The following is a 17,956-nucleotide window of genomic DNA, read 5'->3' on the forward strand; positions in this document are numbered from 1 at the left end:
AAGAAACGGTGACTGTATATATAGTGTATATCACAGAGCTAAAGATAGAGAGACATTAGGAGGGGATATTACTTGGAACAGGATCAAAACGATGGACAATTTAAAAAGGACTCTAGTTTCTCTTAATTCCCCCCTTTCATTTCAGGAGGCCCAATGGAAGCCGAGCAGGGGCCGAGGACCCTCGACGAGACACTTTATTCCCTTCACGAGGTCTCCGCTTTCATAGGGAACAATAACCTTTGGATCATCCGGATGGAGAGTCGATAAGAGCGCAGGTGGAAGACATTAAAGGTAGAGCTTGTTGGAAAAGTCAATTTCTTGGTTAAATAAAATAAGAAATAAAATAACACATTATTATAACAATTAAAATTAAGGGGTAAATCTAAATAAATAAAAAAATCAAATACATATCATATAATCTCATAAAAACACATACCGTACATAAAATACATAAAATCCATGAAAAAAATAAAAATAAAAACATGTACAAGTATAAAATAAAATAAAGCAAGTATAAATTCTAAAAAATAAAATGATAAAATATAACTTGAAAATTAAAATTAAGGGCAACTAATAGATAAAATGCAAATGAAATTAAAAATGCGAATAAAAAAACATTTTTTTAAACTGAAAATAAAAAATCACATAAAAACAGAAAATTAACAAAAGAAATTTAAAGGGAAAATAAATTGATAATATCCAACTAATAAAAAAATTGAAATTACAATTAACTGAATATAACGCAAATATACTAAATGCAAACAAAATAAAAGAGCAAATAAATACAGATACAATACAACTTATACAAATAAAAAGAAAGAAATATTATTTGGAAATTTAGGTAAAGTCATTAAAATTAATTTTAGGCAATCCTGTTTTTCAGAAGATCTAAATCCTTCCCCCGGGAATGTTGACATTCTGGTTTTATCTGCGTGATAAAAACTAATGAGCTGACCCCGTTGCCGTGCAACTTGATGAACAAAACAACCATGTGCATCGTTTTAATTTGTCATTCAAATGCTTGGAACCAGAATCAGAAAAATATAATTGCCAATTTACTGAACATATTAGACTGCTGTTGTTTCCACCTCAGCTGACTCATGAAGTGAAATTAAATCAAAAGACAATTTTCGACTGCTGTGGTCTCAAATGACAATTGATATGTTTCTGCTGGCGTGACGTGATTCTTACCGCTGGCTGGATGGTGTAGCGGATGAGGAAGCCCGGCTCTGACGGGAAGTACTCGTCCGAGACGAAGCGTACGCGGACTTGATTGCCTTTGGCGAGGTGGGCTGCGGGGGCCGCCTGCGACCCGCACCAGCGGCCCAGGATGCTCCCGTCGCTCGGATCCTCCAGCTCCACAAAGTCGTACCTTAAAAACAAATCACAACATTATATTTAAAACAAAAAAGCCAGGATGGTTGCAGAAAAGCTACAAATTGTTGTATAATTTATTTTAATTTTGGTTACCATGTGTTGGATGGATGGAAAGCAAAATAGATGGATGGTGTGTCGTATAGCTGGATGGATAGACTGATGGATGGATGAACGGATGGATGGATGGATGGATGCACAGATGGAAGGAAAGTAAAATGGATGGATGGCTGGGTAGATATAGGTGGATGATTGATCCAAGGATTGGTGGATGGAATGCTAAACAGATAGAAGATGGAAAGTGAAATAGTTGGATGGATGGATGGATGGTAATATGGAGCTAAATAGATCCATGGTACTGTGGATGAAGAGTTGGCTTGGTAGTTGATAATAGTTGGATGGATGAATGGATGGGTTGACCAACAGCTAAATGGATGGAGGAATGGATGAATTTACATATGGGTGGGTGGTAGAATGGCAGACAGCTAAATGGACAGATTGATACAAAGCTAAATGGATGAAAGATGGATGTAAAGTAAAATAGGTGGATGACTGGCTTGATGATGAACAGACATCTTAACAAATGTAGGATGGATGGATGGGAGAATTGACAGACGGCTAAATGGATGGATGGATGGATGGACAACCAGGAAAATGGCTCAATGGATGAATGTATGGGTGGGGATATGGATGGTTAGGTTGATGGATGATGAATTGATGACGGATGGATGGAAAGTCAAATGGATGATGGATGTGTGGGTGGATGGATAGTTAATAACTGCAGTAAATGGTTGGATGGCTTAATGGTGATCGAAACAGATGAGTGATGGCTGGATGGTTGGATTGATACCTAAATGGATTGATGAATGGATGATGGAAAGATGAAGGGATAGATATTAAAAAGGATGCCGGGGTAGATGGATGGCAAGACAGATAAATGGATGGATGGATAGAAAGTTAGATAAAATGAAATTTAGGTAGCTAAATGGGAGGATGGATGGATGGATAGATAGATAGATCGATCGATCGCTTCTTCTGTGGCCATTTAAAAACATCCCATGCAAGCTATTACAGGCAACCGAAGGTCGCCTCGTAACCCCAAGGCCCCACGTTTGATCCCCGCCTCCGCCACAAGACGACACATCAAAGCGTCCTTGAGTAAGGAAATGACCTACGACCTTTCCCGCTGCCGCCATCTGTGTGCAGAATAATACTAATAAAAAAAACCCCAAAAAAAACAGCAAACCATTCAAGTAGTGAATGTATCAACCACAAGCTATCCTGTCGTAAGCAGCAAAAACAGAGGAATGGAAACATTCCAACACTTCTTGTGGCGACAGACGGCTCATCGATAATGCAGCAAATGTGGATCATTAAGTCCTGTTGAACTGCAATGGAACAAATAGGCTGACATCAAGTAGCATCTCGAAGACTTAAAGTGCAAGGACAAAGACGACTGCTTACAATCCACAGACTAAAAAAAAAAAAAGCTACAACAACAACAACAAATAAACGAAAGAACAGCTAATTATTCATGAGCGCCACCACCTTGCACAACAGAAATAAACCAAAGTGACTACAAACAATGACTGGAGACATTTTGTTCTTCTCAACCACTCTAATGACGCTCCTCAGTGCATGTCAAAATGCGCAGACGAGAGAACTGTGAGTGGAATGTAAATGTGTGTGCGTGCGCGTTTGTGCAGATGATTGGATGCCGCATTCATCATGCGGCATCCTGGGATGCAATCAAACGCCTCAGGCCCACAGTTGGACTGAGTTGACCCCAAAAAAAAAAAAAAAAAAAAGGTCGCTTTTATTTGCCCGACAGCCTCCAGGATGCCGATTACTGCAGGCTATGTCCACATGTGCGCATGAATTTTTCCGGGAAATGTTTTTATTTTGTTCTGTGTGCAAAATACACACATTTATTGCATGTTTTATTATAAATGCCTTTAAGGGTTCATCATTGAAATAATCACAATTTGAACCTCAGAAAATGATCGCTTAAATGATTTGTTTTAACTTTGACTTTTTATTTTTTCATACTTTAAATGCATTTTTGTGTCTTCTCTTGAATGCTGTTTTTAAATTTCCTGTATCAACGAATGCAGCTGAAACGGTGCAAATTTCCTCATTGTATGGATAACAAAGATTAACTTATTTTAATAATTTGTTATATCGTAATCCAACATGAGTGTATTTAATTTATTTAGGCTTGAGATGTCAGTTTTTAATTACAACAAAAATTCTAATTTGAAAATGGAAAAAAATAAAGGTTTAAACATATTTATAGATCTATTTGAACTTAATTTGATTGACTTTGTTCAGCAACTTTCTCAAAATAGTTAGAGAGCAAGATAAATTCATAGAAGTCAATTTTTCAATGAATTACGTTTGATTTTCTTGATTTTCTAACAGAAAAATATTGTTATTATTATTTTAAAGGTGGTTAAAAAAATTGACATACATATAATGTTGAATCAAATATTTTAGGGATTTGATTAAATAGCTTTTTTTACTTAAGCAACTTTTCAAAAATACTTTTTTATACATTTAATTTATACTGTATTAAGGCATAAGATTAAAATTATATTTAATTAAATAATATAGTAATTATTTTTATTTTCAAACTAATTTTATAAACATGTAAAAAAACTAATTTCCAAAATCGTAATAAAATATATAAAAGCATATTAAAAAATATTATATTTTACATACATCTAAAAACAAAAATGTCACCCTTTAAAATGATTGGTGGCGCGCCATCACATTCACTTGAATTCTGATCTGATCACCCCAAAATTGATGCGAGCAAATATTGATTGGCTTTGTGGAAAAAAAAAATTCCAGTCGAATCATCATTTCGTTGTTCTTCTCATTAGATTAGCTGCTCATTTTCATAAGGACAATTGCAAAGGTGACCGTAATCGAGCCTGCAGTACACCTCGTCATCCTTTAGGGGACTCTGCAACCAACCAACCCAACTCCTTCTTCTTCCTCATCCACCAAACTATCCACCTTGCCCTGATTTGTCTCCTGCATGACGTGCAGTCAGTGGTGATGCATAGTTGTAAACGTACACACGGCCGACATCGATCGGCTCCTTCTTTAAATGAAATGGCAACAGAGGCAAACATGAGCCCCGACTGTGTGTGTGAAACGTGTGATTAAATGTGATGTAGTGTGCACGGCGCAGGTGTGTCTGTGTGTGTGTTATTGTTAGCGGCCGCTTGTATGAACGGCCAACGAGTCATGTTCACTACTGCTTCATTTTTCAATATTCACGAGCGTCCGAAGCAGCAGGAAACCAAGAGGCAATTTCAGAAATGGACATTTACGCACTTTAAATCTTGAAAGGCAGACTTTGCCAGGTATTGCATTTTATTGTATAAGGGTCTTGTGAGATTTAAGGAAATCTTGTTTGACTTGGCTAGTGCTCAGTGATTCAGTAGGAGTTTTGCAAGGTACGTAAAAATCTAATTTGATTTTGTGGAATTTTTTGCAATATTTTAAGAAATCTCCTATGATTTGGAACATTTCATTCAAGTCTTGCATTGTTCTGCAGAAATCTGTTGCGATAGGCACACATCTTGAGTGCTTTTGTGGAAACCTCGCAAGATCTGATGACATCTTATGTGATTTTACTCAATTCTCAGGTTATTTTGAGGAATTTCCACAAGATTTAAAAACACATCATGTGAGTCAACTGAATTTTTATTAGGAAGATTTGCAAAAAAAAAAATTCAGATGTGTCTCGTGATTTACCAGATTTGATTAACTCTCAGGTGATCTACGAGGGTACCAATCAATTTAACAACTCAGCACATCCAGTGGGTGTGCGCTTACTTGCATATTCCGTCCTCGGGATCTTCCAAGCCGAACCTTTCGTCAAAGGTGAGCTGAATCCTCATGTTGCTCGCCGCCACCAGTCTCCACACTAATATGCTGTTCCTGGGATACGTGCGAGGGAAATCCGGGCTATAGATGGTCCCCTCGTCAGACACCGTGATCACCTTCTCCTGATGGGACTCCTGCACTCCTAAAGGAGAAAAAAAATAACAAATGAAGGGATAAACTTTGCAACATTCAACACCTTAGATGAAACAAGGCGGCTGAGGAATTTTATCTGAGACGAGACAGAAGGCATCACTTTGGAGTCTCAGGACATGGTGACGACAGGATATACGAAATTAGCATGTGTGGTTTTTTTTTTGGCATTCCTAGCCATGAATAAACAAATGATGCGGCTCTTCAAATCCCGCCTTCATGCAACAGCGTGACCGTGATTGGCCAGCCGCAATCGGTCTGTCTCAAGTGTCAATCGTTATAGCAGCACCGCCTCAAATGTTGCTATTAAAAGCCAGTCACGTAATCATGTTACATATTTACACTAGAAACGAGGAACATAAAAAAACTATGAGACACCCTGAGATTGAAAAGCCTCGTCTCATTTCCTCAAAATATTTCTACCTCCTCCCACAGCACCTAAATATGAAATGATAAAAAGAGCTCCCACATGCTGGACCATATTGACTTCCATATACACTACGTTGTGAGCAATGTGGTTTCTTTTTCACATTTGGATCACACACCAGACAGGCTAAAGTCACGCAACTAATATGTAATGTCAATCCTTACCTAAAACCTGCGGCCTGAACGTAGCCTTTGCGATTTACCTTAAAACGTTTTTAAATTGCATTTCAACACACATTTCAATACTGGTGTGGTGTATAAATCACACTTTAATGTACTTGTTTTACGCTTAAACCGAGAACCCAAGCCGCACAAAAACGGTGAGAGAAATGACAGTGTCAAACTTGTAATCACTGCAGCGTTTCCTTTGTGAATAAACAACACAAAAGACGCTAAGGTCACTTGAAACTCCTCAATCAGTGCACTCTTTAACATGACTGCTTATATTATATTCCCCCAAACAAGCAGATACATCCTGCTGATGGAAATTGTTGTTTGCGTAAGCTCTTTGCCCTCATGGTGCATGCTTTTCCAGACACATTTATAATTGAGAAACAAGTGGCTGGGATTCGTTCTAAGCTTGTTTGCTTTGCAAAAAAATAAAAACAAAAAACAAGAAAACAAGAAAACAAGAGCATTGTGCCAAGTGAATAACACACACCAGAAGACTTTAATAGGCCAACTCAGGTCAGGGTCTAGATTCACACGGGCAGCAAGTTATTATTTGCAAGGCAAACACATCGATCAACGTATCAATAATGGTGATACAGAGAATGGTACTGAAATTATTCATTCGATAGATTTTATTGCTATGATTTAAAAAAAATGTAGAGTCGCTTAATAAACTGCAAAATAAGATATTGTCTTCATTATTGTATGCGAGGGAACTACAACTATTGTTCTACCCATACACTGCTTTAATATGCTTTACAACTGTTCACAAATCTGATTTTCAGTCATGTTGCAAAAACAGGAGAATTTAGAGGAAAATTAATAATTATATTATTTTTTTATGCAGAGAAGTATTTACAAATATATTTTCTTTAGTAGCAATCTTTTATTTTTATTTAATTTTTAAATATTTTGATAATTTTTTCAAGAATTGTTTTACTGAGTTATAGGATTTTCATTTTGCACATTGTTTGTATTTTGGGTGTATTAAGTCCTTCACGCTTTCATGTATTTTCACAAAGGGTGTTTTTTTTTTCCATTATCCTTTATTTTGTAATTCTTTCCAATTTTGAATTGTATATCTTGTGTAATTAAAAAAAAATATTCAAGTTGAGTTCGAATTTTCCACTCATTATATTTACAAATAGTTTTACAATTTTAATTTCATTTACCTTTTTATTTGTTATTTTTTTCATGTTGACTCATTTTAATTATCCTCTATTTTTTTTATTATTTTGTATTTATTTCCATATGTTAATTGCATTATGAGTCAAGTCAAGACAAATTTATACAGCCTTTAATCACAGAAAAGGCCCACAGTTGACAAATGTTAACAATAAATCTGATCTTAAGAAAATACATCATAATTTAGTAATGAAGACTTAATTTTCTTTACTTTTTAAAAAAGTGTTTAAGTAAGTTATGAACACTTTATGGCGACCCTTGAGTGGATAAGTGGCTTGATAGCGGATACATTTTCACACGTTATTTGCATCTTGATTTTTCTTTCTAAAACAGAATTATGATCGACTGTGATGAATTTTGTTTTCCTTTTTGAATTTTATTCCCGAATACATTCATTCTAGTCTATGAAACAGATTTCGAGGCCGCTTAACTGCACCTGGCACAGGGACACTCAGCAACAGAAAGTCCTTCGAGTTCAAATCAATCCTGAATATACCTTGGAAATAATAGAATTGTATTTTCTTTATCTTATTTTTTCACTTTTAATTCAAAACTCCTGCTGTACAAAGTAACAACAAGACAAGCTGTAGCATCTTTTACCGTGCAACTATCATTCAACCTCATTCAATACTTCAAATAGAAAAAAAAAGTATGTAAACTTGAATAGAAAAAAAAATACATTGGATTGCCTTTGATGCTTTCATGTGGGCTTGGTAGCCAGCCAGGTGGGACGCCATCGAATCACTCTGCGCCAACAAAAACAAAAGAAGGACTTTTGCATGAAAAGACTCTTTCATAAAGAGACCAAGCCAACTTCTGGCACAGCAATACCTCCTGCAGGGCGAACACGCATGCATGGAAGCGGTGCATAATCCCTCCTTTTCTTGCGTTGAATCCAATTAAAGCGCTATCGCATTTATTGAGCACATGCTTGTCCTGGCACGCCGTACTCCGCCAAGGTCTTATCTCCATTCTCGTAGCAAGTGGCGGCGAAAGGGGCCACATTTAATTAACCGTTGCAGGCTCGGGAGGTTACAAATTGACGGCTTCGTCTTGGCCTCCAGCAATCGTGTTTTTAATTACCGTCCACTTTTTTGCCCGCTGCCAGAAGGGACGCTATCGCGCCTGGTGAAAATGGGATTCGCCGGATGGTTGGTGATAGAAAACGCCACGAAACACGGCATCAAAAATGTCGTAAAATAATGACGGTTGTGGCATCCAATACATTTTCTTTCATGGTTACATATTACAGAACATTTTATTTCTAATTGCTTGTATGCTAATTAGTTGTTATATCGAGTCCATTGTGTGAAAGTCAACAATGACGTTTATTTGCCTATTTTGGAAAATGTGTCTATGAACAAGCTCTTCTGCACTTCTTCCCCACTGTGATGTAACAGCAAAGCAAATTAACATTATAGCCGATTCTCTGCTTGGGACATGATCATTTAGGCTGGTCCAGAGCCACATTCAAGCTGCGGTTCAGTCTACACTGTCTGAAACAATTGTTACGGTGTGACACACCTGCAATGAGATTAAAGTCATAAGGTAAGCAGAGCTGCATTGGATTTTGTTGGATGTTCTGATCTGAATTATCCAACAGAGTTAAGTTAACTTCAATGCTGCAATTAGCGAAAGTCTGCAAGTGATTGAACCCAAAGGTTTCTAAATGCCTATAAATGCTAAAAGATGGCAGCAAAGCACTACTTTTGGTCTAAACAAAACTTCATTATAATTCCTTGGCACAAAGATGCCACAAAATGGCACCAAACTGGCAAAAGGATGCATCATAAGTCTCTCTCCTTTAAAGTAAGAATGCTGGGTTTTTTTTCCAGTGGTTCCCTTTACATGGAAGGAAAAGTAGACTTTGATTCACATTTCCAACGACAGAGGGTCTTTTCACTGAAGCCCCTCGTCATGGGCAAGTACCATGTGACTTGCAAATGACCTCACCTCTGGGGTCTTCTCAAGATCAGAGGCGCAGCCGTTCCCCCTGGGGGGGTGAATTACCTCAAACATGACTTTTCGTTGACCTACTTACCCACCCACCCCTTATGGTGAGGAAAGTGGAGGCGGCTATTAAGGCAGGAAGTGAATGCGTATGAATAGGCTGGCGTACAGTGCGGCCATTGTGCTTTGTTCGCACCTTCCATTCACCACGTTGAACATTAACCTTTCGACTGGAGCGCACATACATGGTTCGAGGGACCCCCGCCCACCGTATCATTGGACATGAATGAACTCTGTGGTTCGGCTGCTAACAGCGCTGCTCTTGAAAATAGCACATTTCCTCAAGGGGAAGCTAGGCGGGAAGCCACTTAACACAAATGAAAGACTACCTTTTCGCATCAACAAAAATAGGTAATAATGATCTTCAGCCTTTTCGAACTATGTTGCTAACCAAAACAGCAGCATACTTTAAAGCACAATTAAAATGCAGAGTCTAAGCCCCGTTTCTTGCCTTTTTAAAAGTGTGTTTTAGACACCAGTGACACAAATAATAAATGTCTTTCAAATAAAGCCTCCCCCACACTTATAAGTATGAGAAATAGTCGGCGCACATCAGAAATAGAGACACTGTGATATATTTCAAGGCGTAAAAGAGTCCAAATCTGGTGTTCAGGATACAAAAATTGAATCCGAGGATGGCAATCAACTAAAAGTCATGAACGGAGTTCCTCAAGGAAGTGTTTGAGGTGCATAAAGTTTTCTAAGAAAGGTCAAAACACTCCTTCGCTCAAGTCGAAAAAGCATGAAAAAAGAAATTAATTCAATTCAGGATATCTGCGTCCTAAAGAGTACATTTTGGGATGTGAGGCCATTTGATGAGAACTGCAAACTAACGAGACAGCGTAAACCAACAAAGGATGAATCGACTTTTTTTTCCCATGATCATTTTGTAGCTTAATGCCAACATCTGTTACCTGTTAGGAGTCCTGCAGGTGCAGTCAATTCCCAGGCCCTGCTTAGCTACTATTTATTGCTTTAAAGCGTTAAGTCGGTTGCCCGTACATGGCTGCAAACACACGGCGGGAATCTTTGGTAGCATGAAATGTTAATAATTGGGCATGTGTGACCCAGTTGTGCAGTGAGTTCATCTGCCAGGCAATCTAAGCAATACTACTGGAAAAATATGAAGAAAGGTTATTCAGCAAAAAAAAACTCAAGAATTCAAATTTGAGGCAACTCGGGCACCCAGTGACAGACTGACGAAATGGTTAAGATTCTACTGCTGGTGTGATCACTTGTGGCCAGGCAGATAGTGCTCAATGAAATAAAAACTGCAAAATCATGGAAATGTTTATACAAATTATTCCCTACACTCGCTTTATTGATCAACTTAAAATTTTCTGGGATGGTCTATCATGACAGGAAAAAGTCTCAAAGCCTTGAATTCAACAGTAAGTCAGACATTCTGGTTGAAAGCATAATTTATTAGAATTTTTTTTTGCAAAATGCAATGCCAAATGAGCCTGAACTTGAATCAAAATTTTTAGTTATTTATATATTTATATTTATTTATATAAATTAGTTACAAGCAGCCACTTTAGGGGCAGTTCGACCATTAATGATGTTTCAAAAAATTCATCATGCAAGACCAGTTTTGCTTACATAAAATTTGGTCGACATATCTATCAGGAGCAGACCCACAAAAAACGTCTGCGAAGGCATGCCAAAAAAAAACACACACAAAAAGTCTGCCCCTTTGGCTCACAGCAGGAATTTTAGGAGTATTTGTGCATATTCAAAAATCTAGCCACCAAACTTGACTACTTTCATTTAACAACACAAAATTGGATCCGCATGTCCATTATGGCAGACAAAAAAAAAGCCTCAAACCTCATACCTGAAAAGTCACAGGAAGTCTGCCACTTCAGTTTGAATCCACCTTTTACGCATCAATGACCCTTTGACACCATTTTTTGCACATACACACTTTTTACAGCTTTTCTATCGTGTGCAGTTACATCGTTGCTCTTGTTGGAACATATTAATTTTATTTAAGGCGCTAATGAACCCATGCAGTAAATCCTTGCGTAAGTGCCACAGCTGCACAATGTTAATGGTGACGACTGCACACACACATATATATGCGCCTTCTCCCGCCCCCACTGAGCTCTGACCAGTCCCCGAGGGCCTGAAACTGGCCACCGCAGACTTTCTCCCGCCTTCTGCTGCTGCTCAGGTTGCAAACGCACCGCAGCCCCAAGTGATTTGCGCGAGGCTCTCATTAGTGCCAACACTTGTTGTGTGGCATCCGGCCACGGGAAGATTGAGTGTCAGATGGAATTCCGTGTGATTGGATGAAGACATGGAAACACCTTCTGACTTCTGTCTGAAGATTTCAATTTTAAAAGACACTTTACCCCAAGCCTTAGAATCACAGGCCTCTTCATCAGGTATGCTTTCACACTAAAATGAGAGTCAATACTCAATTTATAGCATGATGAGATCCAGTACAAGATTTTCAAATTAAGTTGAGCTTTTGCTGCTTTGATTGAACCCGCCAGAGAGGTAGTCATTCGATAATTTGTTTATTTTAGTGGTTGCAGTTAGCTTTATTAACTGACGTTCTACTTTTTTTTTGTTTTATTGGTTAGATGTAGCTTAATGTTGTCATTTCCCACAGAGGGATGAAACTAAATCAAAGAGTTAAACATATACAAATAAAATAAAAAAAGAAATGATAATCGGTCAAGAAATAAAATGTTAAACTGACCAATCAAGAAAAAGAAATAAATAAATAAAATAAAGGATAAGCATTTTGGTTGCTTTTAAAAAAAATAAGAATTCTACTCATAAATACCAAAACTACTTAAATTAAATGAAATTACAAAATGCCAGAAAAAAATAAATAAATAAAAAATAACCAAAAATCCCAAAATAAATTCAAAATGAAAAAATGGATTACACATTGCAAAACAAACAAAAAAGGAAACGAACACAAATTCAAACTAAATAAAAAAAAAAAAAAACTGGCAGCAAGATAAAAACAACCCCCAAAATACTGTCAAAACTTAAAATAAATGAAGATAAATAAAAATAAAATATTTACAGCACAATAAAACAAAAACAAACAGTAAAGTAAATAAAGTAAAATAATAAAAAAATAAAACAAATGTTGAGATATTTTGTAGGCGTGGCCAGAGAGTGTCTAAGAATGAGGAAACACTGCAACGCATGAATTTTATGTCAAAAAATGTTAAGGCATCACAATATTTAGAAGGGAATATAAAAAAGCCAACAAAAACACTTATTCTTTCATTCGGCCATGTAATCTAATAAGAAATTTCCAAGTGACGGTATAGCATCAGCGATGTCTCCGTGGAGACATCGTCTCTTAAGGTGGACACAGCTGCCAATTGGGCCGCTTTGAAGTCGCATCTGTAAGCAGTGACACGACAGGAGACATTTTTAGCCGTCAGATTTGTGGCCGCAACCAAAGGCAGCCATTGGGACACTGAACACAGAAGACCGAGTTGTCCTGAGAGGATGATTGCAGGCCACTTTGAACAGACTCAAGAAACACGCAACAACTGCTACAATGCCTTCAAAGAAAGAGTGCGCAACCTTAGGCCTGGTGCATACACAAGGAGTTTTCAAAACTTTTGCTTATTTGTTGGGATTTTCCATATTACCTTTTTAATTTAATTTTGCTTTTGTGGAACAAGATTTAAGACAATTATTCCAACCGTTTTTCGCCGTCCAAGAAGGCGGACATTTTGAACAGCATCGCCACCTGCTGTCAACTGAAATTGACATCAAAGTGTCTTCGGGCTCGCATTACGAACATCACATGACCAAAGACAGAAAACAGTCGAGGCGTTTCGTTTTAGCAGTGGCGGTGCTGCATTTCACACGTAGGCCTTCAGTAAAGTCGTACTTAGTGCGACTTGAATAAATCCCCCTCATATTGCCGTCATTTATGACAACACGGCTGGAGAAATAACATTCAGAAAGACTTGGACACCACTGAGTGTTGGGCGTCAGAGCTTCTCTTGAAAGGTCCATCTTCAAAATGGCCTCGCAAGTGTATCTGCAATCAAATCCACACTTTTCCCTCCTTCAGCCATTGTCGTTTAAAAAAAAAATATTATATTATATATTAGATTTTAGATTTTCGAACGGTCGCCAGTTACGACTTTCTGTTGCGTTGATTCAACATAGCACTGCCGCCTCACAAGTGAGCATCCAATCACAAAACACGTTCATTACCTTCAACGGTTTGATAGGTCAATCAATGTAGTATTTTCGACCCGTTGCTGTCCCCACACAAAAAACAAACTCAGTTGTACTGATACTTTCAATGTTTGTCAATCGTTGAGGCCATATTTTGTTAACATTGTACTATTTTAAAGAATATTTATCCGACAATAATTGCTCGTAATGTAACAGGCAGGAGTGAGTGACTTTTACAAGCAGAGTGAACTCGTATAGTTTCTTCACTTCCTGTCGGTTGAATTTCCAAGTTTCCTGATAGTTTTGTCGACCACATATGTGACAGTTCTCATTCTTTTGATGCTGTTGAAAGCGCCACGTAGCACCCTAACGAGAGAACGCGGAGAAGGTGTTGAGCCCTCGTCATCTTCATCATCCTACTCTCCCTTCTTCCTCCACTTTCTCCTTGCAGCTGCCTCTAATGAGAATGTTTGGCAGGAACCGCGCCAGCTAACGAGACAGCGTTGACGAGGTTTGTCAAAGTCCATCTTTCACTTTGTGCTTTCCTCAGCCAAAGCACACACCTGTTGACGACTTTTTTTTTTTTTTTTTTAGCTTCTATTCAAATTCTTTTTTATTTCAACATGGTTGGAGGCGTCACATCTTGCTGCTGATGGATTTTGTCAGGAAGACGCTTGACGTGTTCCCACTCGCGCTCGCTGTTGCCGCCGCCAACTTTCGTTGTATGTTAGTATAGTGCTGAGCAAATACAAGTCATAAAGACAGCATGAAGCGCTTTACTGAATACTATTTCGATTTCAGTTGTCTCAGAGGAATAGTCATTGAAGAATATATTACGTGACTTGTTTTCGGACAAAAAAGCTGAATGGACATTTCGGAACAATCGCATTACACCACCACCACTGAGAGAATCTCAGGACTGAAAAGTGCTTTAAAGGGAAAGTTTCAGTTGTAGTAAGTTCTGAAAAAGAAGCACGCTGAAGGTCAAGTTGGGTCTCGTAAACTAATGCTTAACGAGTATGTCAGACCACCACCACCATGGCAACATCCAGCATCATCAAGCACTTTAGAAAAAGTCTCACCTGCTTCCCGGCTTAGGTCACGTGACGTTCGCAATGCGAGCCCGAGGGCACTTGTGACATCAATTTCAGTCAACAGCAGAGGATGGGATTGGCCAAAACGGCGACCCCCTGAATATGGATGAAAATGGATTGATTAACTACACATTGGTGTGCTTCTTATCCCGAGTTTACTCAAATTAAAATTGTCCGCATAAAATTGCGTTATGAATCTGGCAGTCTCAGAGATTGAGCCCAGTCAAACTGATTATACAGTGTTCACCAAATGTATTTGAGCGCCTGTCCTGTAGAGACCTTTCGGCATTATGAAGCCGTTTAATGCGCACGCTTTCGAGTTTGGCGAACCAGCGGCGTTTCACGAGTGTTTAAGGCCTCGCTGGTTAAATAGAAACCCAAAGCAATCGACTGTGATTAACCTCACTTGTGCACTAAAGGCTTCTCGGGGATTTGAATCGATTTGAATTTGGATGATTTATTTATAAACTAATATAAACGTTCATGTACTTAAATGCTTCGGTTTATTTGCGTCTGATGTGGATGACATCATTACCTTGATCATAATGAGCCTATTTATGATTATTAGCTTTTCGGTACTTTAGAAGATTACTACAGGAAGGTTCAAGGCTTTTAACTGCAAGCGTCCTTTGTGAATTTAAAGTGCTAAGCTTGCTAGTTCAACGGCAATTGTATTGTGTTGGCATTTTGGTTTATGAGGATACAAGAGCATAAAATTATTTTTTGCATTTTATTAACTCATTCAATACCATTGACGGATAAATACGTCAAAATCCTTTTTTTTTTTACTGGGCTGGTTGTGAATGAGTTAATACTACGTAGCTTTGAGCTTGCTTCGCAGAGCATGAGTCAGCATGTAGAGTTAAAAAAAAATAAAAAGGCCTAATCAACTTGCCCCATGCTGAGTTGCCTCATTCACTGCCATTGACGGATATAGAAGTAAAAAATGACATTCATTTTACCAGGGTTGGCAGTGAATGAGTTAATTAGCATACATGTACAGGAGTGCTCATTTTGTGACGCGTTTAGTGGTGATCAATCACTTCCCGGCAAAGATGCTCCGTGTTAGCTTGAAGCTTATTAAGCGGCGTTTCATAAATCCTACATATTCATCAACATTACATGGCAGTATTATCAATCTGGTGACATTATTAATTGGCCGACCTGATTGTCTCGTTCACACTTGATTTATACTTCACAGCTGGTCCATTAATTCCAGTCCAAAGCGTGTCTGATATCCTGCAATCACATATTTGCACCATCTAATCACTTTTGAACTTGCTCGTATGTGTGACGCATGACTGGCTTGGTCGAATGTGACACTCCTGGATCAGATTTCATGCGTTGTTGAGAAACACACACACACACACACACACACACGAGTGGTGTGGGGTGAAGAGATCCATCCAGAAAGTAAATGTCAGTAATTGGTAATGTGGGAAACTGGCTAGAACTAGAAGCACTAACAAACAACAGTAATGGAGAAATAGTCTTCAGCATTTACTTAGCCATGCTTATGAGAGACATTTTATCCAAGAGGAAACTGCGGGCCATCTCGGGCAAAAATGGGATAAAATGGAGTCGATGAATCCGTCGCAACAAATGAAGAATGACAGTCTCTTGTATTTACTTTTCTGTGGTGAGGGCACGCATTTTCATCCTGGTGGAGTTTGCAAGCCTGCTGCAGCAAAGTGGAGATGATGGACACTCAGGTCATAAGTTAAGGTTAGCAAGGAATGTCACATTCTAACAAACAACAATTGAGAAAAATGAGTCTCCAGTATTTACTCCGCCACAGTAATGAGACACATTTTTATCCAAAAAGCAGACGACGGGCCTGATGCAGTAAATTCGAGATTGTGGAGTCTCTGCATCTGTCGTAACAACAATGGAGGAGTAGATTTGATTTGAGAGGAGATTGCAGGTTCCTCAAGTGGAGTCCTGTCTGGTTCTATCCATTAAGTTGGCTGCAACCAACAAATAAAATTAACACACTTTTTTGAGGACCCACATAACCTTCATCCAATCACCTCCGTCTGCCCTTTTTAAACAGTTTCCAGGACCGCTTTCCCACATGGATTTGTCAAACAAGCTCTTTAGTACAAAACCATCTGCCACATTTGCGGGGTCTCACTTTCATACCGAACTGAAGTGAGATTTGATTAAAAGCAGGCCGCCGCACTTCCGGATGAGACTCACGTACACACCAGCTAACAACTAATGTGGGTCGTGGACTTGTGGTAATGGATACCCCCACCCACGGGGTTAGGGGGGGTTGGAGGGTTCCCAGCTCGTGAAGCATATACATCCCTCCGTGAAAACAACTTGAGGAAAAGCCTTACATTCTTTAAATAGCGAGTATGATCGGTTTACTGGAGCGCGGTGGCGTGTATCGCCAATCGCCATGTGTCAAATGAGCTCATCCACGACGGGGACAGGTGTGTTGTATAATTTCTTATCTAAAATGCTCCTTATCTCCTTTTAAAGGCAATTTTTGGAGACTGCAGAGTCTAATTTATCCGAGTGAAAATTGGGGTGCCGCTGCAGCAAGGTGAAGACTTTGAAGTCGAAGGGAAGAGCAGATAAGCTAACGTTGGCATGGAAAAACATGCAAAGATAATCAACAATGGAGGGGAAAGAAGGTTTTTTTTTCACGAGAAGAGACCGTGGGTCCGCTTCAGCAAAGAGGGTGCTAAATTGTACAGACACAGTGGAGGAGAATGATTGTCGCCTGTGTTTTCTATCCTGGTTCTACTCTGGGACTGGCTTCATTCTCATCTAGACTAGTACTAGACTGTCACCTTGCCTGGGCAAATGTAGTATTTGCCAGGTCCTAATCTGATTGTCGTCTGGTACTAGTCTAGTACTAATCTCTTACAAGACTTGTCTGTAGCGTCTTCCTAGTCGGATTTTTGGTCTGGTACTCCTACTGGTCCTACTTTGTCTCTACCACTGAGGGTCTACGGTTCCTAACCTTGAACTAGGCTGATACTAGTCCAGTAATAGCCTGAATAATCTAGTCCTAGACCAGTACGATTCTCAAAAATAGTCTGGTCCTAGCCTGACTATAGTTTGCAGTAGACCTGAACTAGACTTGTCCAGCGTATTAATACACTAGTTTCAGCCTGGCTCTTGTCTGGTACTAGTCTCATCAGGTCCTGGTACCAGTCTTGCTTACCTGGCACTTTCTAGACCAGTACTAGTTTGGGTCAAGCCTGGTTCTAACCCAGCCCTCGTATGGCACCAAATTAAAAGTAGTCCAGTACAAACCCGACTCTTGCCTGACACACACCTCAAACTAATAGAGTCCATCCTGCTACTAGTTCTACTAGGTTCTATCCTGGGTGGCACAAGTATGATCTGGACTGGCTTTGATTTTGGTACTAGCCTGGTCTAGTCTTGTAAAAACCTGGCTCTACTCTGGCACCAGTCTATTCCTAATCTGGTTTTAGCCTGGTTTAAGTCCGATAGTAACC

The 17,956-nt window shown here is 38.9% G+C and overlaps 1 protein-coding gene across 4 annotated transcripts in view; it reads right to left on the reverse strand.

The window, feature by feature from the left end:
- The window catches only part of pdgfc (platelet derived growth factor c), a 37,887-nt gene that overhangs the window by 9,662 nt on the left and 10,269 nt on the right, over positions 1-17,956 (reverse strand). For 3 of the 4 annotated variants that reach the window (XM_088295063.1, XM_088295061.1, XM_088295064.1), the window contains exons 2-4: positions 14,469-14,576; positions 5,224-5,416; positions 1,192-1,372 (exon numbers count right to left, since the gene is read on the reverse strand). In XM_088295063.1, the coding sequence (XP_088151189.1) occupies positions 1,192-1,372; positions 5,224-5,416; positions 14,469-14,576 (482 nt within the window). The remainder of the gene's footprint in view (positions 1-1,191; positions 1,373-5,223; positions 5,417-14,468; positions 14,577-17,956) is intronic. The other variant, XM_088295065.1, reaches the window with a different exon arrangement.

This window comes from Idiotropiscis lumnitzeri, chromosome 4 (assembly GCF_059441095.1).
Source record: "Idiotropiscis lumnitzeri isolate Australia: NSW breed Sydney's pygmy pipehorse chromosome 4, RoL_Ilum_1.0, whole genome shotgun sequence".
NCBI classification, from domain to species: Eukaryota; Metazoa; Chordata; class Actinopteri; order Syngnathiformes; family Syngnathidae; genus Idiotropiscis; species Idiotropiscis lumnitzeri.